General features: G+C 47.9%; 1 protein-coding gene across 3 annotated transcripts in view; it reads right to left on the reverse strand.

Moving 5' to 3' along the window:
• Positions 1–25,957, reverse strand: part of ELF5 (E74 like ETS transcription factor 5) — a 44,358-nt gene extending 18,401 nt beyond the window's left edge. Inside the window, exons 1-2 of one of the 3 annotated variants that reach the window (XM_043580919.1) lie at positions 25,550–25,957; positions 6,953–7,077 (exon numbers count right to left, since the gene is read on the reverse strand). In XM_043580919.1, the coding sequence (XP_043436854.1) occupies positions 6,953–7,077; positions 25,550–25,605 (181 nt within the window). In that variant the 5' untranslated portion in view covers positions 25,606–25,957. Of the gene's footprint in view, positions 1–6,952; positions 7,078–11,859; positions 12,021–14,193; positions 14,314–25,549 lie in introns of those variants that run through there. The other 2 variants (XM_043580921.1, XM_043580922.1) reach the window with 2 other exon arrangements.
• Between the last annotated feature and the right edge of the window lie 115 nt (positions 25,958–26,072).

Below are 26,072 nucleotides of genomic sequence, written 5' to 3' on the forward strand. Positions count from 1 at the left end.
CTCTTTGGGGAAGCTGAGCATAAGCCCTTCTGCCTATGTGTGCAAATGACATCTCCTGCCTGGAAGACTTAATCTAAATGTCCACAGGCCACTATTAAACATCAGACTCAGCCAGCAACTTTGAAGTTGGAAGTGGGTCAGGACATTTGTTCAAGGGCCAGCTACGCTGGGAGGAAGAACTGAGCAGCTAAGGGAGTTTTCAGCAATTCTGGTCGTGGTTGGGGGGTAGTTCTCACAAGTGATGCTATAACCTGCGGTATATATAAACTCAGAGGGAAGACTTAACCTTGTAGAGCTGGGCTGACACACTCACATGCCCACATGGTCAGCAGCGAATGTCCATGGAAGGCACTTAGAAGAGAGGCAGGCGTTTATGTAGTAAGCGCTCATTAAATACCATCCATTTATACTTGTTAGTACTGGGGCTACCCATAGCACTACTTTGATTGTATTTCCTCAAATACTTCTAATAGGTTCTCTGCGTGTGTCTCTGTGTGTGTGTAGGTCGGCAGCTTTGTTCCTTTCCAGAGACTTGGGTTTATTTTCTTTATGAAAACAAAGGAAGTTATACTATAAAGCAAGCTAATTTGTCCTTGAATTGCCAGCAGGAGTTAAGCAACCAATGCTGTCCAAAATGTGGGGACACTGTGTGGTTTTGTAAAATGCTTGATGTTCAGGATGCACATGAGACCCATGCTTCCCCACTGGGGTGGAGGGGCAGGGGCTAAATCCCCACAGAGGGTGCCAAGGGTAAGGGGACCCACATGATTAATGTCTGGGCATCTCCGATGGTAATGCCAGAGAGTGGGTCCATTAATCCACTACTTCCATTCTTTGTTACAGACACCTGCTGTCTTCTCAATCTTACGCCAAGTGCTCTTAAAAAAAAAAAAATCTAGGTGAGTGCCTTTGCCATCTCTTCCACATGAATTGCTGCCCCCAAGCCCTTCCTACACAGAAATTCTGGAGCCAACACTATTCATTATTTTGGAGCCTCACTTAAGGCAAAAATCTAGGTGGGGGGAGATTTTGACTTTTCTTTGCTATGCAACACAATGTGAAATCTGCAGACTGTAAAAATAGCTTGAACTTCGAGCTTTGAGTTATGTTCCCAGACCCTTTGTAGGAGAACTTGGTCTTTCTCCTCTGCTGATCGGGGAACTTCGATGAGAAGGTTTGTGAAGCTAAACGAACCTGCCAGCTCCTGGATTCAATCAGACCCTTGTTCCCATCCTCCATTCTAACTGTCCCGTCAACTAACCTGATGTGGAAGGGACCTGAAGAAAAAGACCTGGAAGGGATTTGTGTGGATTAGCTGAGTTTGAGCTGCGGCATGGACCTTCCTGATTTGCAGTCCTGACTCTTCAGCATATTAGCTGTGCAGTCCTAACTTCCTAACCTCTCTGGACCCCCAGCTTCCTTCTGTAAAACAAGAATAATAATAGTGCCTACCTCTTAGAAGGTTTGCTGTGAAAAGGAAAAGAAATGCCTGTAAAGAACTTAGCCCAGTTATCTGGACGGCAGTAAGCCTTCAATGGAAGTCACCTGTAATTTGTTACTATTTTGGGACTGTGTTTGTTCTCAGGGAAATGAGGTCTTCCTTACCAGAGCTTCAGTCTAGGTGAGGAGAAGCAGAACAAAGCAAGCCCAGGGCTCGGCGTGGGGAGGCAGACAGTCTGGGTCAGAGGAGGCCCGAGTTAGACAGCCTGGACCATAATTAGCATGATTTATTAGCATAGGGAGTTGGGAAAGTTTTTTGCCTGGGGCTGCACTGAAGAGAGCCGGTGAGTGGACTGGGTAGCACGGGGGCACCATCAATTGTGGCTTTGTCACCGAAAGGAAGGACTTTATGAGGGGGGAAGCCTGAAATGATAAATTGTTTCCAGGTTTCCTCCCAGAGATGGTCTAACTCCATCCAAGAGCCCTTCTTAGCATTCCTTCCAAGGCTGTGGAATGATTTAGACCATGAGATGGTGGAATGGGAGGGAAGCCCGGAGCAGCATAAGAAACTGGATGGGAAAAACACTGGAAGGGCTGGTGGCTATCAACAAAGAGTTGTGGCCTGGGGCATGTGGGGCTAGGAAGGGACAGGGAGCAGCGAGCCCTGAGTGGTCCTGAGGCCACAGCTGCCTAGGAGGCTCAGGTGTGTGCCAGATAGGGTAGCGGTGGTGAGTGCTGAGGTCTGTCTCTAGGGGGTGCTCGTGGGGTTGTGATCACTGCCACGGGCTCATCTCCCACTTTTCAGTGGATTTTGTTTATTTATCTGGTTTTGACTTAGGAATTCTTAGACTCTATTTTGCGTGCGCTCTCAGACTTCTATACCCAGCACATGAATCTTGCTTAGAAAAGCCCACATGGGACCCACATGCCTCTCTCCCCGATCTTCCGTGTATTAATATTCAAAAGGTTTTGCACCTTTTCAGATAAAGTTCTTTCTTTAAATAAAATTTCCCAGGGGCGCCTGGGTGGCTAAGTCAGCTCAGCATCCAACTTCGGCTCAGGTCATGATCTCATGGCTCACGAGTTTGAGCCCCGCGTCGGGCCCTCTGCGGTCAGCACAGAGCCTGCCTCAGTCTCTGTCTCCATCTTTCCCCGCCCCTCCCCAGCTCCTCCTCTCTCTGTGTCAAAAATAAATAAAAACATCAAGAAAAAGTAAATAAAATTTCCCCCGGTGTAACAATAGTTTGACGCACGAGTGCTAGGATGTACCAGTTAGCATACCGGACTCTTTGTGCCCGTGGTATCGTCCACACTGTGCCACCAGGTCCTAGATCACATCGCCCATTTTACAAAGTAAACCAAGAAAGTAAGGCACAGAGAGGTGAAATCCCTTTGTCAGGTCACATAGTGAGTAGGCAGCGGAGCCAGCAGTAGGTCGGGTACGTGTACTTCCGCGTCTACACCTGAGGCTTAGCGACCAACGTGCTGTACTGTCTTTAAGGTGCATGGGGATGGGAGGGGGAGCCAGAGCCTGGCTTTCTCAACTGTCACCTGAGGTCCCCAAGGGACCTGTCAGGAACCCCCAGAACTGCCCCGATCTAGAAACCGCTGGTGCCGCCAAAGTATAAACCAGAATCCAGAGCAGAGGGGGTACCGCCTGGTGGTGTGGCGACCCCGCCAAACGGCGGGAGGGTGGCGTGTGGGCATGTGGAGGTTCAGGATGGAGTGCCAAAGCTCAGCGCGGGGCCAGGATACTCCGTGGCTTGTCAGCGCTTGAGCGGGGAAATCTTTCACGAAGTCTCGTATGCTTGTAAAATATATGCAGCACGCCTGCCACGCTTGGATACAATTGTCCAGTATTTGCAGTCCTTTAGTTTAAGGGGGCAGGAGGGAACGCCCGGGCGAGTGAATGAAACCCTAGGGTATGTTGCAATCTGTGACCATCCACTCCCCACACAGAAGGCGCGCTTCGAAGAGCAGGTCAGACCCTTTGTGGTTAGCGCGGGGAGGGCACAAATTCAGCTGCTGTCTGCTAAAGCCATTTGAAAAGGTTGTGAAAACAGCTGGTTTTCCTGACTGAGCTGATTATTCCTCTCTGCCCTCTTGTAGACATCGTTCGTCCGGCGGGCACACCCTTCCTTTCTCCTTTTCTTTCCCTTTGGTCTCCAAGTATCGAAGCTGTCAAACCCTGAATCGGAACGGATGAGAAGGAGACCTTTGTTGCTTTTGTTCACTGCGGAAACTGAAGAGAGGAGCAGGACCGTGAGGTGTTCCTGGCAACGGTGAGCACCTCCCAAGTGCCTGGCGGTTGACGAAACGCTTTCTATGTGGACTGTCCGTCCTGCCAACCCTAAGAGGCAAAGGCCGTTCCAGCTGGGAAGGCATATCCCAGAGATGTTAGGAAAAAAACCGGCCAAGGTCACGGTGCCGGTGGTCAGTGAGAGCGTCAGCCAGACTCGAACAGGGAGCTGCCATTCGGACAACTGCGAATTCAAGATGGAGGCTGCAGAGAGGTCTCACTGGCCACGGAGTACAGGAAGTTTGCAGGGTCGTGTCCAGAGGTGACCGTGCTGCATCCTTCTCAGAGAGGGCTGCAGACACTCAGACGGACGCGTCACCTCTCTGGGTGAGAAAGGACAGAGAGAGGCCCTGCTGGTCACTCCTCCCACCGGCGGGAGAGCCAGGGCCTCCAGGGCCCACGCAGCGCCTGGGGAAGCGCTCTGCCACCCTTTCACATCCAGCTTCTCTGACCACCTCTGGGAGGTCAGAGACATTCAGCAACTTCTGGAATCCAGGGCGGGCAGGTGGCAACTCCAAAGCCGGGAGTATTTGGGAGCTCGGTCACTCCCGGAGGGTACCTTGTCTTCACTGGCCGCGTGCTTTGGTGGGACTTTATATTTTCTCAACGGGTGGTGGGAGAAGAAGGCTGCATCTGTGGTGCAGGAATCAGAGAAGCTTCTGGAAAGGGTTCTAGCAAAGACTTGGTCCATCCCCTTGTTACACTGATGGAAATGCAGGGGCCTCAGTCTTTTTATGTACGACTGTTGGATTTCAGCCCCATCGGCAGTCTTATTGGTGATCACTTCTGTTAACCCTTCAGTTTTGTTTTGTTTTTACTGTGGTAAAATAGACCTAAAATTTACCATTTTAACCCTTTTCAAGTGTAGATAGAGTGGCATTAAGTACATTCACATTATTGTGCATCACCACTGCCTGTGGTGAAAACACCACTTTCTCATCTTCCCAAACTGAAAGTAGTCCTTCGTTTTCATTTATTTATTTTTTAGGAAGAGAGAGCTTGAGTGGGGGAGGGGGAGAGAGAGAGGAAGAGAGAATCCCAAGCAAGCTCCACGCTGAGTGCTGAGCCCAATGTGGGGCTTGATCTCACGACCCTGGGATCATGACCTGAGCCGAAATCAAGAGTTGGGTGCTTAAATGATTGGGCCGCCCAGGCGCCCCAGTCCTTCATTTTTATTTAAAAAAATTTTTTTTAATGTTTATTTTATTTTTGAAACAGAGAGAGACAGAGCACGAATGGGGGAGGGTCAGAGAGAGGGAGACACAGAATCCAAAACAGGCTCCAGGCTCCGAGCTGTCAGCACAGAGCCCGACGTGGGGCTTGAACTCACAGACCGCGAGATCATGACCTGAGCTGAAGTCGGATGCTCAACCAACTGAGCCACCTAGGCGCCCCACCAGTCCTTCATTTTTAAACGCATGTCTGTGCTTATCCTGTGCCTGGCTGTGTCCCAAACACTTCACATATATTAACAAGTTACCCTCCCAACAATTCTATGAGGTAGGCGTTATTGCTATCTCCACCTTACAGATGAGAAGACTGAGGCACGAGAAATTATGACGGCACAGTTATTAAATATCAAAGCCAGACTTCACAGTTAGGATGCCTGGCTCCAAAGCCTCAGCTCTTGATGACCCCAGAAACTGTTCCAATGCCTGCAACACTTCCCCAGGGCAGGCAGCTGAGGTCATCTCCTCCCGCCGCCACCCAGCTGCCACCTGGCAGAGAAGGCAGGGAGAGGGGGCTCCCAGGATGGCAGGTCTGGGTCATGCATGGGTGGAGGGAAGGACCTTCTCTCTGGGTCCTTCCATCATGGGGCATATGGGGAGATGAGGCGGACAGGTAAGCCTTCACTTTCTTCCTTCAAATTCAGGAAACGAGGTGCTTCCAGGCCTTAAGGAGAATTGCAATATGTATCTGGCTGACTCAGGACCCTTCAGATAGAGTGAGAGACATCATGTGCATGCGTGTATGCATGGGTTGGTGTTGGGAGCCCGTGCAGGACTGGATTATGGAGGTGAGTGCCTCAAGTCTGTCTGTGTGGCCCTGGCCCCCGGCCTGGAGGCAGGGGCTTCCTTCCAGTGGGGGACATTTTGCAGAATCCTCAGAGGCATGGCCTCTGATGGACCCACCTGCTTCCTGCCCCTGAGTGTGGACCATGCCAAGCTGGGATGAACAGGGTTAAGGCCCCGCGAGGACTGACAGCTTGATTGGGACTCGCATCACCAGCCTCAGGGTGTGCACCTGCCGCGATAGCCGTCTGCCAGGTTTGCTGTGATGTGCAGTCACCCAAGCACCTGGGGACAGAGGCCCTCAGAAAGATTCTGGGGCAAAGCTCAGCTGGCTTCCCTTTGGCAGATTTGCATAAGGCCCCATGCTTCCTTTTTAGGTGGAGAAGACCAGCCAAGAGAGGATGGGGGGGCGGGGAAGGGAGGCCTGGGGGTCAGTGCAGGGATTCGTGTTTACTGAACATTTGCTTTGTGCAAAGCTACAAATTTTACGCAGTTTGGCTCCTTTAATTCTCAGAGAGTTTCTCATCATCTTTAGGGATAAAGAAATAGAAGCTCAGAGAAAGCCAGCAATATTAATATCAATAACCACATGGTAATATCATTTGTAAGATGACCATGTAGGAGAGTTAAGGGAACAGGTGCTCAAGTCAACTCGTGTGAAGCTTAACCAACCGTAAGACCTCATACAACTCACTTCACCTCTCTGTGCCTCAGTTTCTTCATCCATAAAATGGAAATCATAATTGTTTGTTTCTCTTAGGTCTTCTATAAGGATGGGGTGGGTGCTTGGTGCAGGGCCTGAAACAATGCTAGTACTCAGCAAATATTAGCTAAAACCATAATGACCAAGCAATAACAGTCTACTAGGCTCCGGGCTAAGAGTTTCTTTCCACTACATTGTTTAAATACAATAACTCCAAGAAATTGGCATTATCATCTGCTAGCAAAAATGAGGCTTGAAGAAGTTAGTGGAGCCCCCAAGGCCACAGAGCTGGGAGGAGTTTGGGTGAAGATTCCAGTGCTTTCCTCTCTGCAGAAGCTGTCCTTCCTGCCGCCCAGACCTCCTCCAGTCCTCTGCCCTGCACACTGGTGAGCGCTGGCATTTTCAGGCCCCCAGCATGGCCTTGCCGCCTCCTGGAGGCCAGCACCACCTCCTGCCCCAGTTCTCCCAGCTCAGATGGGCTTCTCTGGATGTACGCACCTGTCTGATGCTCAAAGGCAGGATAATACTCTTCATTGCTGAACAGATCAGTCCACGACATCAGGGGGTCGCAGAAGGACGTGTTGGGCAGGAAGGTACTGTGTGTCACTGAGTCCAACATCACCCTGCAACGGCAGGAGAGGACTGTGAGGAGGCAGACAAGGGCCACGCTGCAGGAGCCCCCAGCTCCTTGTTTTTTAAAATTAAAAAAAAATTTTTTTTGGTGCTTATTTATTTTTGAGAGAGAGAGAGAGAGAGAGAGACAGAATGCAAATGGGGGAGGGGCAGAGAGAGTTGGAGACTGAATCCGAAGCAGGCTCCAAGCTCCGAGCTGTCAGCACAGAGCCCGACACGGGGCTCAAACCCAAGAACTGTGAGATCATGACCTGAGCTGAAGTCGGACGCTTAACTGACTGAGCCACCCAGGTGGCCCCACGCTTGGTTTTTAATAACAAACATGTGGCCTCCTAGGAACCAGGCACCCCTCTAAGTGCTTGCCACAGTGACGTTATTCAGTTCTTGCCACATCCCGTGAGGTTTGTACATCTATCCCCAGTGTGTATATGAGAAAACATAGGCAGAGGGGTTGAAAAACAGTTGCCCACGTAACATGGCCAGTAAGTGGCAAAGTTCGGGTTTTAAGATAGAGGCTCTTGTGATGTAATACTGCTTCTTTCTTTACTTTTCCTACCGGCTCACATCTGACCCCTGAACTCTGGCTTATACTGTGTAACGATCTGCTTCTGAAAGTTGGGCAAGAATTGCTATACGTTAACATACCCGCAAACCCTTACCTACAATCCTGAAATCCAAAAGCTCCGAAATTGAAAGTACATGTGTGTGTTTGGTGCAAACTTATTTTCCAGCAGAAAAGCTCCCCCCCGCCAAACAGTTCTAAATTAATGTTAAATAGTTTTATGTACGGCTATGTATATATTATATCCATACGTCTGTATACAGGCATAGAAAACTTCTACTAAATATATGTATACATGTATATGTATGTAAGTGACATATTATACGTGTATAAACACATATAACTATAGTTATAGTTTTACTTATTCTACTTGATGAATATTCATATGATACATACAACACACATGGTTCCTATGATTCCTAGAAGGAATATTCTGTATTCTGCAGTATATACACTGGAAAACCTTCCTAATACCTAAAGGATTCTGAACTCTGCAGCACATCTAGCCTCGGGGTTTTGGTTAAGGGAGTGAGGACCTGTGGTAATCGGAACATACACTTACTACCTGTTGGGCTCTGTGCTGAGCATTTTGCTACTTTATATTCATTATTCAGGGTCTCCTCGGGACAAACACTCTGAGACAGATTCAGATTCTGGTAGTGGTTCTGTGTGAGTGATGCAGACGGATGCTCTAAGATTTCAGGTAACATACCCCAAACCACCTGTTTGGCAGGTGGTGGAATTTGGGTTTGCCCATTTAAGAGGTCATGGTCCTAATCACAGGGCTGTACTTCCTGCCCACACTGGCGAGGAGGGAGATTTGGGAGAAGGCGTCTGGTCAAGGCTGGAAAGGGGGAATGGGCTGGGGGCCCTCACTCGTGTGCATTCTTGCCCATGCTGGTCTTATCTTTCAAGTTTGCTGCTTCCCATATTCCCACATTTTAGGGGAAAAAAAACAAGAATTCATGTTTGGTGGGTTAGAAAAATCTGTTTGCCTGACTTCTCTTTTCTAATTATCACAATAATGTTGACGAGATAGGGTGCTTCTGTTCCCACTTTGCAAAGGGGACCCAGCAGCTCAAGATCACACAGCTGGTAGGTAAGCGTCAGAACAAAGACTGGATGCCAGGTCTTGGGACATTGAGCATAATTTTCAGAGCATTTAAATTTTCAGATGGCCAGGAGCTTATTAACCGTCTAGCCCCGTGTTTCACAAACTTTAGTCATTTGCCTACCATCCCGATAATTTACTTAATCCGTTAAAAAAATCAACTCCTTTTTTGTTTACTTATAGGTTTGTTTATTTCCTTTTAAATAAGCTCATTTAAAAGGAAAACTTGGTATCGCCATGATAAATGGAAAGTCAGTATCCTTTTAACATGCATAAAAACAAAGACATTTAAATAAAAACTGTTGGTCCATGCAACACCTGAATCAGAGGTTAGCAAACTACAACTTAAAGGCCCATTCCAGGCCACCACCTATTTTTGAATGGTCCACAGCTAAAAATGATTTTACAGTTGTAAATAGTTACATAGTAAATGGTTATATAAGTACCTACCTAATACAATTGATTTTGCCTTTTGGCCTGTATATCCTAAAATACTAACTACCTGGCCCTTTAAGTACAAGTTTTCCTACCTCTGATCAGATCTAGCTCTCGTATCATAAGTGGTGTGAATGCCACATGTTGAAAAGTCCAGAATTAGTCCAATCTTTCCTTTTACCCCATCATTGTACAGTTGAGACAATTAAGGCCCAGGGACTTTGTGTATCTTGCTCAAGGTCAATGGGTGTCAACATTGTGTTGTAGAGAGTGCTTAAGGTTTCCGAATTTTGGCCCATCTGCTTTCTTTTCTAGAAACACTCACAGTCACATCTGCCTATAGACACACCCCTAACACACTTACCTATCAAATGGACCTCAATACTAAGAAGGGCAGGGATTGTGTGATTCCAGAATCAAAGGCCGATTCTTTGGGGGTTCTTGAAGATCTACCGTCATTATCGTCATCAAATGTGCACGAACATTTGGATATTAACAGAGAACAGAGAAATAGCCGAGTACAAATTCTCACGCTCTGGCACCCTTTATGGGCCATTATTAGAGAATCACCAGACCTCACTGGGAAGCCTCTTTTCTGATGCCCAGAAAGGGTTAATCTGCTTGGTGGGTTATCATGCTCATGGATCTCCCCCTGGGAGCCATAGCAAACAGAGGTCAAGGCTGCCTGAGTTTGGATTCTGATTTTCCCACGGATTGGCTGCTTTTATATCCTGAGCTGGGGGTAGGATGAAACGGGATGGGGGTGGGAGCTATGAGGGAGCTAAGGGCCGCTGGAGCCCAAAGCCCCTTCTGCATTCTGGACGCCACCTCAGAAAAGCTCCCCTAAGTGACGGCTGAAGGTAAAGTCTCAGAAAACCGAGGAAGAAGATGGCGGACCTTTGACATGACCTTCACGGGGAGGTTTGGAGAAAGGAGAGGTGTCCTTTATATGGAAGAAAATAGAAAACTGTCCCAGGTCTTCCCCATCAATTAGAAATTTTCCAGATTAAAAACCACAACAGCAGGAGTGAGCACTTCTTCACTTACACCTCAAAAGTCATTTGGTAAATTGAATTTGATCATAAAAAATCAGGAATATTTTACATCAGTAGGATATTTACCCCCTTTGAGGGTTTCTTTTCCATTTACTACCAACCTACTTACTTGCCCTGCAATTTCTCTACTGCTGTACACAGCATCAGATCTGATTCCTTTTGGTAATCCCTTCTCTGACAAATTATATCCATTAAGTTTTCTTAAAGGGCTCTCAGGTGTACCACGGGCTCTTTTTTTTTTTTCTGTAATTATTTCTTGCTTCTTGGAAAAATGTTTTTTTTTAATAAAAGTGTCAAATTAAAAAAAAAATTTCTATTTTTTTGCTCTTACAGTAGGAGGGGTTATCATTAACCCTCTTTCCACAAAAGACTCTGGCCACTTAGCATACGCTAAGGCGTGAGAGTTCAGGAATAATGACTAGTTGGTACCCAGTGGCCTAGCTTCCTAGGCCCTCGAAAGTCCTTGCAATAATCGAACATTTTAGCTCTTAAGATTTCTTTCACGTAGGTGGAACAGGGTGAGGGTAGGGGGGGAAAGAACTGCTATTTGAAGCCCCATTTCTCAACCAGTACATTGAGTTCCAGCAATAGGTAGGCCCAGGCTTGAAGTTTGACGGTGTGTTCCCAATGGGGGTGACCTTGACCCCTGAGGGGAAACATTGGTTCTTGGGGGTCAAAATAAATCTTAGACATTATTATGTCTCATGGTCCTCTGAAGGGCCACGGTACATAAATGATACACATAAACATAAACGGTATCTATGGGGGGGTGGTGGTAATGCAGTGGTAATGACTATGAAAACATTATCTATAAAGCCTCCTTAGTGGGGACGACAATGAAAACATGGTTGAGAAGCCCTGGGTTAGACCTGGAGTCAGCCACAGAACAAGAGGGGAGATCCAAGGAGGGTCCTGGGCCTCCTGTTCTAGCCACACAGTTTTGTTTTTTGAGGTGCTGGCTGGTTTGTCATCATGGAAAGAACACGGGCCTGGGGGCCATGATTCTGCCTCTTGTGTCTCCATTCTTCATTCGCTAAATGAACCCACCGATGAGGGGGGCTCTGAGATGTGCCCTGGCCCCATGATTTTCTGCAGGCACCCATCTGAACGGACCTTCACATCCAGACATGTGCCCGCACACACAGGTACCCATACATGTTGGTGATACTGGATACCGTGGTCAAGCAAGCTCGCTAAGTTGGAGTAAAATCCAACCAATACAAATGGAGATTAAACTTTCAGCTCTGCCAAGTTCCCCCAGTTTCCTATTCTCCCTTCCCTCCTATGTCCGCTTTTAGCAGTGGGCTCTAGATATTCTTTGCCTGGGCTAGCCAGATCCCTTAAGCACTTTGTACCCTCACTCACTGCCCATCAACACACCCACAGCTTTTGGAATCAGTTTCCCCCACGACTACCTTTGTAGCTGCCTAGTAAGTAGGAAAGGCTCAAGCACAATCCGCACAAGGGGAGGGAATCAGGTGGGTTCCCTTCCATGCACGAGAAAGGCTGGCCACAGGTACCTTTTGGAATGAGACAGTGATAGCAGGGAAGCTCAGATCCTTGATGCCTCTACTGGCTTTCTAACCCTTCTGAGAGCCGGCTCACTCACCAAATATGCACAGGGACGGTCCGCACAGTCAGAGGGACAGTCCTGTGGGCTTCCTGCCCCCACAGGAGTCAGAGGCAGCAATCACAGGTGTGGTGCCCATGCCCTGAGCAAACAGGCACCTCTGCTCAGCCTTCCAGAGAGAGAGGAAGGAGCAAACCACCCAGGCTTGGCCAGTTTGCCAGAGGAGGAAAATTCCTTCCTGACCCTGGCAGAGATCATCAACTTTACTCTGGGCATGTGACCAAAAATCCACCCAATTAAGCATCTACACATTGGCTGTTTATGCACCAAAACATCACCAGGCAGAACAAGGCCACGAAGGTGGAAACCACGGAAAGGGTGGGGGGCGGGGGGCAAGAAGGGCCTTCCCTGATCCTACCACCTGGGCAGTCTCATTGGGACGAAGATGTTTTTCCTCCTTCAAAGCCTCGGCGACACCTAAGTGTCCACCAGGTCCTGAGCCCTGGGGTTAAGGCATGGTCAATTTCCGATACTTTGGACCTTTCTAAGAAGGAACACATGGAGGAAAACTCAGTGGGCTATTTTGACACTTGCTGTGAAATAATTGGGGTGCTTGAATAGTTAGTTGTTTTAGGAGAAAGCAGAGCAACTGCGAGAACAGACTTGCTCTTGTCTTGACAAGTGACTCCTCATTTTCCTCTAGCTTGTTTAAGGAGCTTGCTTGCTGGTTTGTTCTTAGTTGTTTTCCCGAAGGTGTGGCAAAGACCCGCAAAACGTAAGCCCCACGGTTTACTGTGGGTTCCAATCCAAAGCTCATCGGCTTTGGATTGAATCCTCTGGGGGTTAATTCTCTCTTTGCCACCCACAAGGACGAGGAACATAGGCCACATTTCTTACTACCCAGCCTGTCCAAATTCTTTATTTTTGTCTCATACAAGGTGCACTATAGAAAAACCCATGCCCTTCTCTGAACTCATCTTTAAAGCGCCTTACCTTTAAAATGGGATTTTAGGGTTGTCTGCGTGGCTCAATGGCTTAAGCGTCTGACTTTGGCTCAGGTCATGATCTCGGGATTCGTGAGTTTGAGTCCCTCGCTTGGGCTCTGTGCTGACAGCTCGGAGCCTGAAGCCTGCTTCAGATTCTGTGTCTCCCCCTCTCCCTGCTCCTCCCCCACTCATGCGTGTGCGCTCTCTCTCTCAAAAATAAACAAACATTAAAAATTTTTTTTCAATGGAATTTTAACACGCAATCCTCATTATGTCCCGAGAATTGAATAAAATCAGATAACATATGCAGGGGTCTGGGCATAATACACTTATTCCTGCTCCAGAGGGGGGAAAAATCATCTGTTGCCAATATATCTAAAAGCTTGCTATTATGGTGACTTCTGAGAAAAAAAGGCAACCGAGAGGTAGCTGTGAAAGGGCCTGCCTAGAAGACCTTGTGTTATGAAAAACATTCTTAGAGACAACATGAGGACAAAGAATTAAGCTTTCACTCAGGAGCAAACAACCCCTCTCCCTGGGCCTTTAGTCTAAAACACGAAGCTGTCTCCCTAAATCCCTTTATTTTTCTAGGCCTCAGTTTCCTCATCTGTAAAGTGAAGAGGTTGTACTTTATGACCTCGGACATCCTTTCCAGTTTGTAAAATTCATAAGTTCGTCCAAACGCAGGGCCCCCGGCTTCAGGTGGAGAAGGGGGCATGTGCTACCAGTGGCTGCCAGCAGGGGGCAAATGCACACGAACCCCACACACAGGGCAGAGTCTTTGAAAAGGTCTGAGAATACAGTGGAAAAACCCTAAGCATTGCTTTTCTGGAAGCGGTCTATATACTGAGGTGGGAGGAGAGGGCAAAACGGGTTTCTTTTAAGCTATCATGTACAGACACATTCCTGAAAAATGCCCAAACCGTAATAAGGGAGCTCTCTTCTCTGTATCAAGGGGGAGCCACGAGCAGGCCAGTGGCGAAAGAAGTTTAGTAAGGGGGATGGTAGGCTCTCCTTGAAGCCGAATATTTTTCAGTGCGAAATCTAGCTTCCCTTCCTAAAGACAGCTTTAGGAAAGGGTAGAGAATTGAGTGCCTGTACATATTCTCTACCAGTTGCCCTTGGTTTGGTCAAGCGATCCGGAGCGCGTGGGGGTGCCTAGGAAGGGGGTGGTTACACAGCCTGAGGAGGCAAAACCGACTCTCTCGGGCAAGCATTTAAATCCCAGTCAAACGTTTCCCAGGAGGCATTGTGACTGATGGAACTGGCAAGGGGGGCTGGCAATGTGGAGCTGGAGACAAGATGAATGGTCCCAGGCCCCGGCCCGAGCCTCTAAGCCCTGACACCCCTTATAATTCTTCCAAAAGAGCAAAGAAAAGGTGCTTACGTGAGGACAGCGGTGACTAGGTCCAAAGAGGAGGCTTTCAAGGCAAGAGAAGGCAGGCGCTCCCAGCACCAGCATACAGTGGAAATAAAGGCACCTGTAGCCTTGTGATATAAGTAACACCTACAGACAGGTCCGTTTGGTTTTTCAGGTTTACGCACAGCCCCTTTGATGACGGTGACATACAGTGTGACACGGCTCCTTGGAGGGGGGGAATGGTTCTCACATGCAGAAAGTTTACCTTTATCCTGTTTTTGTGCCCAGCTCACTACCCGCCCCCACCCTCCCTCCCCCCCTTTCCAGGGGACTCAGTAAACAAGCTGAGAATTCTTGCCGCTGGGAGCTTTGCGGGGAACGTGCAGTGCATTTGCTGGGAATTCTCGTTCATGCAAGCTGGAGGGGAAACTCTGAAACTCAGCCCCGGTATCTGTCTCTGCCGCCTCCCTTCTGGGCTGGCGGAGTGCTGCACTTACGTATACCACGTCATTCTCCCTAACCCCCACGCGCCCCCTCCCCGCCCCCCCCCCCATGTGGCAAAGAGCAAGGGCAGGATGGGGCAGTGGTTAAGAACACAGGCTTTGCAGCTAGATGGTTTGGGATTCAAATTCTAGGTTCATCGTTTTCTAGCTGTGTCACCTTGAATAACTTAACTAGCTAGATAATAAGTGGCTCTAATGCAAACAACAATACCTACCCACTGGGCGGCTGGGGGTCACATGAGGCAATGCAGGGGAAGCACTGAGTAAGCCCCTTGTGAGTTATTTTCCTTGACAAAGCACATCAATTAGAACCCCCCTTCTCTCCACCATTTGCTCCAACCTTATGCCTTGCAACACGATGAAGGCATTAGCCAGCTTGTAGACCGATGTGGGGACTTCCTTCTACCTTCTCTCTCAAAACCATCAGACACATGAACTTATTTAACTTCTACCGTCTCCAAATGCAGTGAGCCATGTGGTGGCTTTCTCCCTTTCCCCTCCCCCCCTTATAGACAGAGGTTTAGTGGCCCAATCGGGTAGATGGAGAAAGAGGTTTAATGGCCCAGTCAGGTGTCGGCTGCTACTAGGCTGGGGGCCTGACTCGCCTGCCAGCTCCCTGGTGTTGCAGTGAGAACTACCCACTTTGTAGTACTTCCCCTCCGGAGCGGAAACTCGACCTAATTTGGGCTGTGAAATACAGTGTCCCCGGTGGCCTATGGGATGACATTTATAATGCTATGCCTTTTTTGCACTGTGCTTCTAGCTCTGTTGCATAGCCAAGCCACTGTGTCCAAACTGCAGACTCCAATCTTTGAAGTGAAAGCAGAGACTGGTTCGTTAGGTTTTCTTGGGAACTCTGGGCACGGGTACAAACACACAAATACACACACACATACAGTGTGGAGAAACAAAAGGCCGTTCATTGGAGGGCTCAGGATGTCATGGAAAAACTGTTGAAGGAAGATAAGGCCACCGACTTGCTGTGTAACCTCAGGCAGGTCGGGCAGCTTCTCTGGGCTTCATTTCCTCCCATGGTAAAAGGAGAAGTTTCGATGGGAATAACGATTTTCAAAATCATTCAGACAGTTTCCTGGAAACCCCAGGGGTTCCAGGGAGCCCCCAGAAGTGCTGCTGGGGATGGGGGGATGGGAGCCCAGCGGGTCAGGGCTCTAGACCTCTCCTCCCTGATTCAGTAAGGGCACCTCAGCTTTTATATAAATCTCCAGGGTAAGATTTCACTTGAACAAAAGAATCTGCACTTTAAAAGAGTTTGCAAAGAACTGGATTAGATGCTCTTTGAGAATCCTCTAAGCTCTAACATTCTGTGGTTTGCCTCTTGCTCCTTGGCGTCTGGGGAACTGAGATGGTCCCACACTGCTGGGACCCACCTTGTCGCTGGTTTCTGAAACGCTCCTCACGTTTGGACCTGCACACACGCACTCTTCTCAGTGGAGAGCTTTGCACGGAAAGCATAGTATTCCGCTGTTGTCTTTTGGAGGAATTACATTTCTTTTTCCTCTGCTGTCTCAGCTCAACTGTTTCAGAGTGAAAAGTTCTCTGGCAGTGAATACGTGTGACAACAAACTCTGCTTGTCTCATGGTCCTGAGTGTACAATACGGCATCTCCGAGGGCCTATGTGTGAAATTACAGGCTTCTGGACCAGTGGATAAAAGGGGTGATTAAGATAAAAACCAAAATAAAAGAGGAATTTGACTCCAATTAAGTCTAACTATCACATCGAACCTAAATTTGATTAGAGTGGAGATCTTAGATAACATCAAACCCTAAGTTTATAAAAACTGTGTTGTGAATGTCGGTCGAAGACAAGAGGCGGGGGTTGGGGATGGGGAAGAGGAGGGCAGAAGACAGTATGGAACATTTTAGAATTTCCAGCCTATCCTTCTGATGTCTCAACACCCAGTAACAACAGGTAACACTAATTAGGCTCATAAGAGCAACCTAGTGACCAAGACCAGATTATGGAAGGGGACTACTTGTGTTTGAGTCCCTGCTTGGCCACCTGCTGGCTGGGTGAGCCTGGGAAGCTTCTTTAACATCCGGACCTCCCAGTTCCCTCATCTGGAAAATGGGAAAGAAGAATGTATCGCTCACAGGGTTGTGTGAATTGAATGAACTACGACCTGGGGAGTGGCTGGAACCCTACGCAAGTGTGCGCTCTATTATCTATGTGCTGTTAGATTTCTCAAAGCAATTAAACAAGGAGGGCACTAGACTCCAGTGGCTCTAATGGCTGGTAGCCCGTGTCAGCAAACTGGAACCTAAGCTAGACTCAACTGTGAATGCACTGGGATCTGAAAAAGTGAGCTTTAAAAACCATCAGTCGCAAACAGCCCAAGTAGCCTTTCCCAAATGAGGCAAGTGCTTAAGCTATACCCTATCAAATAATTTCCTTACTTTGCTTCCACGTCTGCTCTATAAAAGGCCTTCCCCTAGCTCTTCTCGGCTGACTACTTTCAATCTGGTGATGCCTGATTGGAATTGATGTTTGCTCAAATAGACACTTGAAAATTTTGGGGCGCCTGGGTGGCTCCGTCGGTTAAGCGTCCGACTTCGGCTCAGGTCCTGATCTCACGGTCCATGAGTTCGAGCCCCGTGTTGGGCTCTGTGCTGACCTCTCAGAGCCTGGAGCCTGTTTCAGATTCTGTGTCTCCCTCTCTCTCTGCCCCTCCCCTGTTCATGCTCTGTCTCTGTCTCAAAAATAAATAAACGTTAAAAAAATTTTTTTAAAAAAAGAAAATTTTACATATGCCTCAGCTTACCTTTTAATACATTCATTCTGTTAAAATTCTCACAACTCTTTGATGAGGGGGTTACTTATTATGTCCATTTTACAGATGAGGGAACTGAGGCACAGAGAGGTTAAGTAACTTGCCCATGGTCACACAGCTAATAAATGGGAGAACGAGTATTTTAGTCCAGGCTGCCTGCCTTCAGAACCTGTCCTCTTAACTACTGGGATCTGCCTCTGGGTGTCCCTGGGGTGGTTGTGTGGGGTCAGAGAGGAAAGAATCATATGCATAGAATATCTATCACGTGTCAGGCATTGTGCTAGAATGCTTACCTGTCTTACCATGGTTATTTTTCATAATAACCCTGGGAATTAGCTATCACTACCCTCTTCTCAGGATGAAGAAACAGAGGTCCCAGGCTTGCTGGGTGTCACCTAGGTGGGAGGTGGCCAAGCCTGGGTTAAACTCGGGCCTGCCCAGGGTTAAAACCGTGCTGTAGACAGAGGAGCTCAGGTCGGCCTGAGCCTCTCTCCTTTTGCTCTGGCCTCAGCACTGCCTTCTGAGGGGACCCTGGCCTCTCTCTTGGTTCAAGATCCCTGGGTCTTATGGCCATTGCAGACATAGTCTGTGTCTCACTGTAGAGTGGAAATTCTGGTACCTCATGGACTTCCTGGTACTCAGTATGGCTCTTGGGACAGAGAAGGCCCTGAATACATGCATGTACCATGGAAGTAAATTCAAAGACAAGCCACTTGACGTAGGGCTGGAGGCTCCTACCCAATTCTTTCTACTAGATGTAATAGATTCCGTGCTCTTCCTCGAGCTTGCCCTCTTTAACCTGGGCCAGTGTTTCTGTAGTCATATCTTCTCTCCCTCTATCTGCCGCTCTCACCACCCACCCCAACGGGCAGCGTAAGCTGAAAGCATGGCAGCTAAGAAACGACATTTAGGTAAATTCATGGATGATGCCGTTAGCAAGAGAGATTTGCAGGCTGACGGTGAAATGGATGAGTCTCGGACCAGGATTCCTGTCTCTATTCTCCCAGTACTATATTTAGAAAAGAGTCTTTTGGAGAAATTCTACTTTTTAATGCTCTATTGGCTCAAACGTTTAAGAATGAAAAGTGTTCTGTCAGTGAGTGTGTATGACCATAAACACCTGCCACCTGGAAGACATTAGACGAGGCACGAATTTTGCAGGGCCTCAGTTTCCTCATCTGGAAGTACTTACTATGATTTCTGGTGCAGAGTAAGTTCTCGCCAAATGGTCTCTGGAGAGAAATGCAGATGTTGATCGAGATTGCTGACCTTTGAGCATTACCATATCAAGTAGGATAATGTTGCCCTTCTGCAATGAATAATCATAATCGCTACCATTTATCAGGCCTTTTCTAGGTGCCAAGAACTGTCTAGGCATGCTACATGTATTAAATCACGTATTTCTTACATCATTCCTCCAACACAGGCACCATTATTATTATCAAAAATTTTCTAATGAGGAAATACGCATAGAGTGTTCAAGTAACTTGCCCAATACCACACAGCCAGTAGAACACAAAACAGAATTTGAGCCTAGGCAGATGCTCCAGAGTCTACAAGCTTCACCATCATGCTATGGTTTGTTACCTCTGGAAGAGGCAGAATCTAAGTTGAAGAGATACCAGTTTTCTTAGGTATCCCAGGTTGCTGGCAGGATCCTTGAAAGTAAGGACAAGAGTTGTAAACCTATTGGCCCCTAAAACACCCAGCATGCACTTAAGCACAAGGAAGTGCTCAAGAAATTCTCGTTGATTGATTGTGTATTTGCCTTACTTCCTTTTCGGGTCTCTTTCCCCAGTCCCCTATATCCAACTCACCCTTTAGCTCTTCGTGCCCTCCTGACCAGGAGCCCCAATTCAGTAGACAGCAACAGTGAGGTAGCTCCCCTGATAATCCCACCTTGGCCATGAGCCTCACAGAGGCAATGGGTCTTTGTGTGATTTCCGGCATTGAAGGCACAATGGAGGTTAAACAGAGGCAAAGTCCACGATTGGCAGACGCATAATGAAAATGAAGACAAGAATCCTGATTTTGTCGTTATAAGGTTAAATATGATAATGTTTATGAAAGAGCTATCACAACTGCATGACTGTATTTCTCGTCTCACTTTTTTTCTGTAAAGACACTAGTAATCAAACTAAGCAAAGTTGCCATGCTTTGGGTCCGCCTGAATGAATCTAAAGCAATAATGGCTTTTTAAGACCTAGATCTGGGAGGCCCAGCCAAGGAATGTCTTTCTTCTCAAAGGGAGGGTTCTTGAAGACAGAATTTTCTTCCGTTGTATTCCTACCAAACATCAGTCCCCTACAACATAGACATGAGGGCTTGATTTCTGAAAGAGTTGTTGGGGGTGACAATTTGAGGAATGGGTGACATTGACTCCTAGGGTCAGTCCATGCTGTTGGTTGGGGGGCAGCATGGCGCTATGATGCCACCATTGAAATCTTGGGTGTCAAATGGACCAGTCCCTCCAGCAATGGCTAATTAGCTTGGTTAATCCAGGAACCCCACTAATGGAGGTGAGGCTTTCAGTAGAAAATAAAATCATTCCATCATTAAAGATTTACTCTTCCTACGGGTAGGCTGACACCAGATTTCCTGGGTAAACTTAACTATTTGAACCTCAGTTTCCTTGCCTATCAGTGGGAATGATCACACATGTAGTCCGATAATGTGTGTGACCAGACTGACTTCCACGCCTCCAGATTGAACTCACTTGTGCCAGTTGTCATCCAAAGGCATGTCTTTCGCCAGGACAGGGTGTGAGGATAGAGGATGGAGGGTGAGGAGGGTTGCTAGGGGAACTTTGTGGTTGGATCCATGCCGACCTATCCTCATCAATCAACCAAATCTTATTTCTAAGATGCTGTTGATTATAATATACATCACTGACTTAGATAATCATCGTGGGGAGAAAGCATTATGTTAAATGTGCAGATAGGTAGATTATAAAGCTTATCCTGATTTCAGAAATATTAAAATGTGAATGTGGTATATATAGTTATTAAATACACACACACACACACACACACACACACACACGACCAGTATTGTCAGGAATATTAAAAAAAAATAAGACCCAGTTGCGTCTCCAACAGAGAATTCATGAGGAAACTCTTAGAGGGAGTATATAATTCCAACCCAAACTTTGAGTTAGGGGCTGTAGGTCTTCAGAGAGAGAGAGAGAGTGGTCAGTAAGGGCTGGAACAGTTCGAAAAAAAAAATTCCCGTGGGTCGTGGCATTTGAGCTGGGCCATGAAAATTGGAATGAACAGCTAAAAATGGTTGCTTATTATGTGCCAAGCACAACAACTGTAGGAGTAGGGGCTGTTATTATCCTCATTTTACAGAAGCGGAAACTGAGGCTCAAAGAGCTTCAGTCATTTGCCCAAGGTCACACAGCTACAAGTAGCAGAGCCAGGATTCAATCCTAGGATTGCCTGACCACTATGCTCTGTGATGTCTGGGATGAGCAGAAGGAGAGGTTCTTTCAAACAAGAGGACACCTGCAAATGTGTAGGAGAGAATGAGTAGGGGATCCCCCGACACTGCTCATGGAGGGTTGGCCCTGGAGTTTTGGATCCTGGTTATGGATGGGGAGAGTCCCCGGCCAGTTGAATTTGAGGAGGCCTTGGATCTTGTCTGCTCTTCAGGGGAAAATTTGCGCAGGTCAGCAACGAGACCTGGTCAAAAACTTTGATTTTTCCCTTGTGTGTTGTCCACGTATTTTGCCAGCGCCACGCTCTTATTTCTTAGGGAGGTTATTGCTGGGTTTTCTTCTTCCACCAATTGCCAACTAATACTGTTTCCAAATAGCTGCTTCCTTGCAATCTCTTACTACTTCCCACAGTTTAATTCGCCATTAAAAAGGACAAAGGTCCACATTACACTGAAATTTCCTGAGTTTGGTTTTGTTCAGGAGCTCATGTAGAGAAAGAGTCTTGGTTGTAAACACAGAATGGCATAAGAATGTAGGCATTGTGCTTTTTTACAAAAGTTCGGTCTATCACTGTTTTGAATTTTCCGGATTTCTCCCTTTATCGCAGAGTTTGTCATCATATCCTAACTGAAATCCAGGGGTTCCTGGTACTTATAAATCTGAGGGGAGAGGCCTCAAATTTGGAAAGCTGACCGGCCTCACCAAAGGCTCACACCAACACTCACTCCTCTACGCCTTGAACTTGCAAACCCGGGGAGGTTCCCGGTGGGAACTTGTCATTCCCCAGGGCGCACGTCTGGGGTCGCTGAGCTATGGGAGTAGACAAGTGTCTTCTTTGGTTCTTGCCTGCATCTCTTTTCATGACATGATGTTTTAACTTCTTGTCGGTGTGTGAAGCCTGGTGGGCAGGATTTAGTTTCATTTTGAGTCAACAGCTGTCCCTTTGGTTCCAAAGAACCAGCGAGATATGGGACTTGGCTGAACATTGTCAGGTGATTCAACAGATAACCAAGGAGCAAAAGCCAGATGAGAAGGTAGCTAAGGAAAAACCAGTACTAGAAGAAGTGGGTGGATGTGGCTACCACTCTCAGTGCTGTCACTTGATAGCCATTTACTTATCTCCTTGAGCCACAATTTCCTCATCCAAAAGCCTGAGTAAATAAATGTTACTTCCTAGAATTTTGGTGAGGATTAAATGAGATAATGTAATATAAGAAATACTTAGCTCAGTGCCTGGCGTGTATTAAATACTTAATAAATGATGGCTGTACTACTACAAACTATTGTTACAATTTTTTCTGTTTTTTAAGTTTATTTATTTTGAGAGAGAGAGAGGCAGGGAGGGGCAGAGAGAGAGAGAGAGAGAGGGAGAGAGAATGCCAAGCAGACTCTTCACTGTCAGTGCGGAGCCCAGTGCACGGTATGACCTGAACCAAAGTCAAGAGTCAGTTGCTTAACCAACTAAGCCACCTAGGTGCCCCATTATTATTATTATTATTTTCATTACTGCTACTACTACTAAACTTATCCAAGCCTTAGTCTCCTATCAGTAAAATTAGAATAATATTATCTACTCACTAGACTAATTGAAATAATATAAGTGTATGCATCTGGCACATGGTAGATATTCATCCATCCATCCATCCATCCATCCCTCCCTCCATCCATCCATCCTTCCGTCCATTCATTTTCAGTCCCTTATGTGGTATCCATCAAAAGTTTATCAACCTTGGGAGTTAGGAGAAGGCCATTGTATTTGGCAATAGTCCTTAATTATCTGAAATACAGCGATACTTTTATAAGACATTTATTCCCCCACCCAAACTTGTTTTCCTCGGTTCCAATATGACCTTCTGCGAACAAAAGAAGCTCCAGGAATCCCCACAGCTCGCTGTACTGGGTGGCCAACAGATCTGCCACATGGTCATGGAGCTGCCAGCTGGCCCACGTTACCTCTTTCTATGCGAGCCCTGTGCGTGTAGCACCTTCCTGCAGGGGAGAATGGATGCCACCTCCGCTTTGGGAGGGAAACAGTCACTGGGGCCTTTTAGCTTTCTGGTTGTATCCACCCCAGGCTAAGGCTACAGCTGTCACTTTGGGCGAGGTCTAGGTGGCACCTCTGCCTTAAGACAGAGGGCAGATTTTGCGTGAGGCCTTCTGAAGGAGGAAATTACCAATTGGGGTCAAGCATTCCAGCCACAGCAAGCGGCAAGTTGTGCAATAGGCCAGCAGACATGGCCCTGGTCCTGGTATCTAATGTTGCAAGTAGACTGGGGGGAAGGGGGGAGATGGCCGGGCTGGCTCTGTGCCTGTTCTACTCTGGGCGATTGCTCACCCTCACAGAGGAGGGATCCTGGCCTGGGAGTGTTACCTGACACCCATCCGGCCACTCACTGTTTAACCAAGTTTAAACCAGAACGGAGACTTCGTGCAGGACAGCTTTAGTGTCTGGGCCCTAAGGAGTTCATTTCTCCTGCCCAGAGGTGGGTGGAGTTGACTTCAGCTCAGGCCAAACAATATTCAGGAGGAGTGCTGCTCTTTCGGGAATGCTTGCAACTGACAAACTGGTTTAAGGTGATGGACATTAAAGGCAAGCCAAGATAGGCCTGGAGATGAGATCTGAAAATTGCTGACAATTAGTGGCTAAAGAGGGCACCTGCAGGTGGAATCTGCAGTTGAGAACTCTCTAGACTGCAGCCAAGTACACACAGGAAAAAGTGTATTCTGCAGGGACAGAGTTCTGACAAATGCAAGTAGAGAAACAGGCACAATTTCAAGTTCAGCTATGTAAACCTGAGCAAACACACACACACACACACACACACACACACACACAGGCCATTAGTGCTGCCACATATACTCCCGTCTCTCCCTCATGCACAGAGCCCACATAAACCTAGATACCACTCCCAGCCCCTCTCCCCCCCCCCATATCTACCATGCCCCCTAATATCCCATCCTCCCCATAGACCAACCACACACATCACAGATTCCCCCCCACCCCACGCCATGCACACATTATACCCACAGCCATCAGATAAACACAGCCTCCTTAGGAAGCTGATTAATAAAACTATTTTATCTTTAATTACACTTGGCTGATAATAATGTCCTCAGAGCCTGCACGGTTAGATTGGCTCAGATTGTAACATCCAGATTAGGGTTGAACTCCCTTTGAACTCTGGCCACACTGCTGGTCTCTCCAGCTCAGAGGCTAGAAATGGCTTCAGCTGGATTCGCCCCATGGAACTAGGAGGGTAAGTAGAATTCCAGCTCTCCTCGGTTCTCTTTTCTTTCCGACGCTGTGCAGATGATATCTCTGAAAACACATGGCCAAGACTGGGAGGAAGGCCCAAATCAAGTTACTGCCTCCAGTTCACCACTGTGTAGACCCCTGGTGGGTCTACTTTCAAAGGAATGTCAGTCTCAGACTCCGTGGAGGAAGTTGCCCTGAATGCTGTCTGGAAGACCTGACACTTGAAAATAAACAGTTTAATTCCTGGATCTTGGACTCCTGGGGACAGGCTCTGGTGAACCATAATTAACTCTTTAAAGTCTTCACTGTGTCCTGCAAATAGTAAAGTATCTGATTCTTTGTGATGTAACGCTGAATGGAGGCAGCGAGGAGGCCTTTTAGGCTAATTACATGTTGGAATGAGGTTAACAACATGCCAAAGATTCCTTGCACGGCTCCTCTGGCATTGACAAGTCACTTGGTAACACGCTAGGGCTAAAGACAGCGATGGCTTTTAAAGAGGGCGGGGGCTGGAAACTGAGCTAGACAGGCCCCTGACGTCATTCCCCAATCTTGTGTTTCCCCTGGGATGACCTTCCCATCCCTCAATTTCCAGGAGAGAGGAGATCTGGATTTGAACCTGGCATTCAATGCCCTGGGCCTGGACACGTGCAGTGACACCTGCAGGGGGCTCATCTCTCTCTTACGAATTTTACAGTAGCTGAATTCAGCCAAGGATGAAAGCCAAAGCCACTATCGAGGGGATGCTTTGGGCTGAGTAGGAGGTATGTCGGTACAAATAAGCAAGGTGTGCATCAAAATGAACAGGAAAATGCCCAGTACACAGGAACGAGTTCCGGGAGCAGCCAACTGAAAGAGCTTAACATCATTATGATCCCATTCTGCAGGGGTGCACACTGGCGTGTCATAGTCACACGGGGACACCTGACCACTGCTCCTTTCCCATCCTTCTACTGGGGACCAGCCATTACTTTAGTCACCTGCAGGGCTGTCCCAAAGGACTCCAGCCTAGACTCAAGGGTGTCACACGCTGCTTTGCCAACTCCCCAGCATTCCCTATCTGGATGAAATCGGCTAAAAGTGAGTCTTCTGGGGGAGAGCGCAGGGAAAACCTAGCTATAAAAGACCGTGGCGCTTCGTAAGGAGACTTGGCCTGTCCCGTAGGAGTGGTGACGGGGGGCTGGCTCAGAGGTTAGAAGGTATGAATAGGAGCCTTGAAGTTTCCTTGGCACCTGAAAGCAGATACTCACTTTTCCTCCCTGGAAAAGGAGTCGCTCCTCTGTCTCCCCTGGTGGAAGGACTGGGGCAAGGTGAGTCCTGCCCGCCGGACGCCGGCCTTCCCGCCCCCACCGGGGCCCTTTCCTCTCCCTGCACACCCAGACACGTAGCACCCACCTTAGCTCACTTGTTCCGCTGGGCTGGGCTGGGCTCAGGTCCTCTGATGTTGTCATCACCCTGTCCAGAGAGGGCCCTGGTTGGGTGGGCCCCTCCTCCTCAGCGAGAGGGACACCGCATGGCTGCCTCCAGGCGGAAGCCGCCTCCTCTGGGTGCCCCAGCCCCACGCAGCCTCCCAGGTGCAGCAGGGTCCCGGGAATGGCGGCCGCAGGTAGACTTCCCACCTCCGCGAAACCCAGGGGTTAGCAGAAGGGTAGGCGGGTTTTGACAGGAGCTACCAAAAGAGAGAGACAGACACCTGAGGAGTGATGCCTGTTCGCTTGCTGAGCCTTGTGAAGCGTGGCTGCAGTGGTCTCCAGCGAAGGCGAGGTGTGGCGACCAGAGGAGCCAAGGAGAAATGTGTCAGACAGAGTTTGTCAGCACCTCAGCACCCTGCCAAATAGTAATTACTAGAGCCTCGTGCCACCAGCACCAGCAGAGGGAGGGCAATATTTTATCCCCATTTTATAGAAGGGTAAGTGGA

This window comes from Prionailurus bengalensis, chromosome D1 (assembly GCF_016509475.1).
Source record: "Prionailurus bengalensis isolate Pbe53 chromosome D1, Fcat_Pben_1.1_paternal_pri, whole genome shotgun sequence".
Lineage (NCBI taxonomy): Eukaryota > Metazoa > Chordata > Mammalia > Carnivora > Felidae > Prionailurus > Prionailurus bengalensis.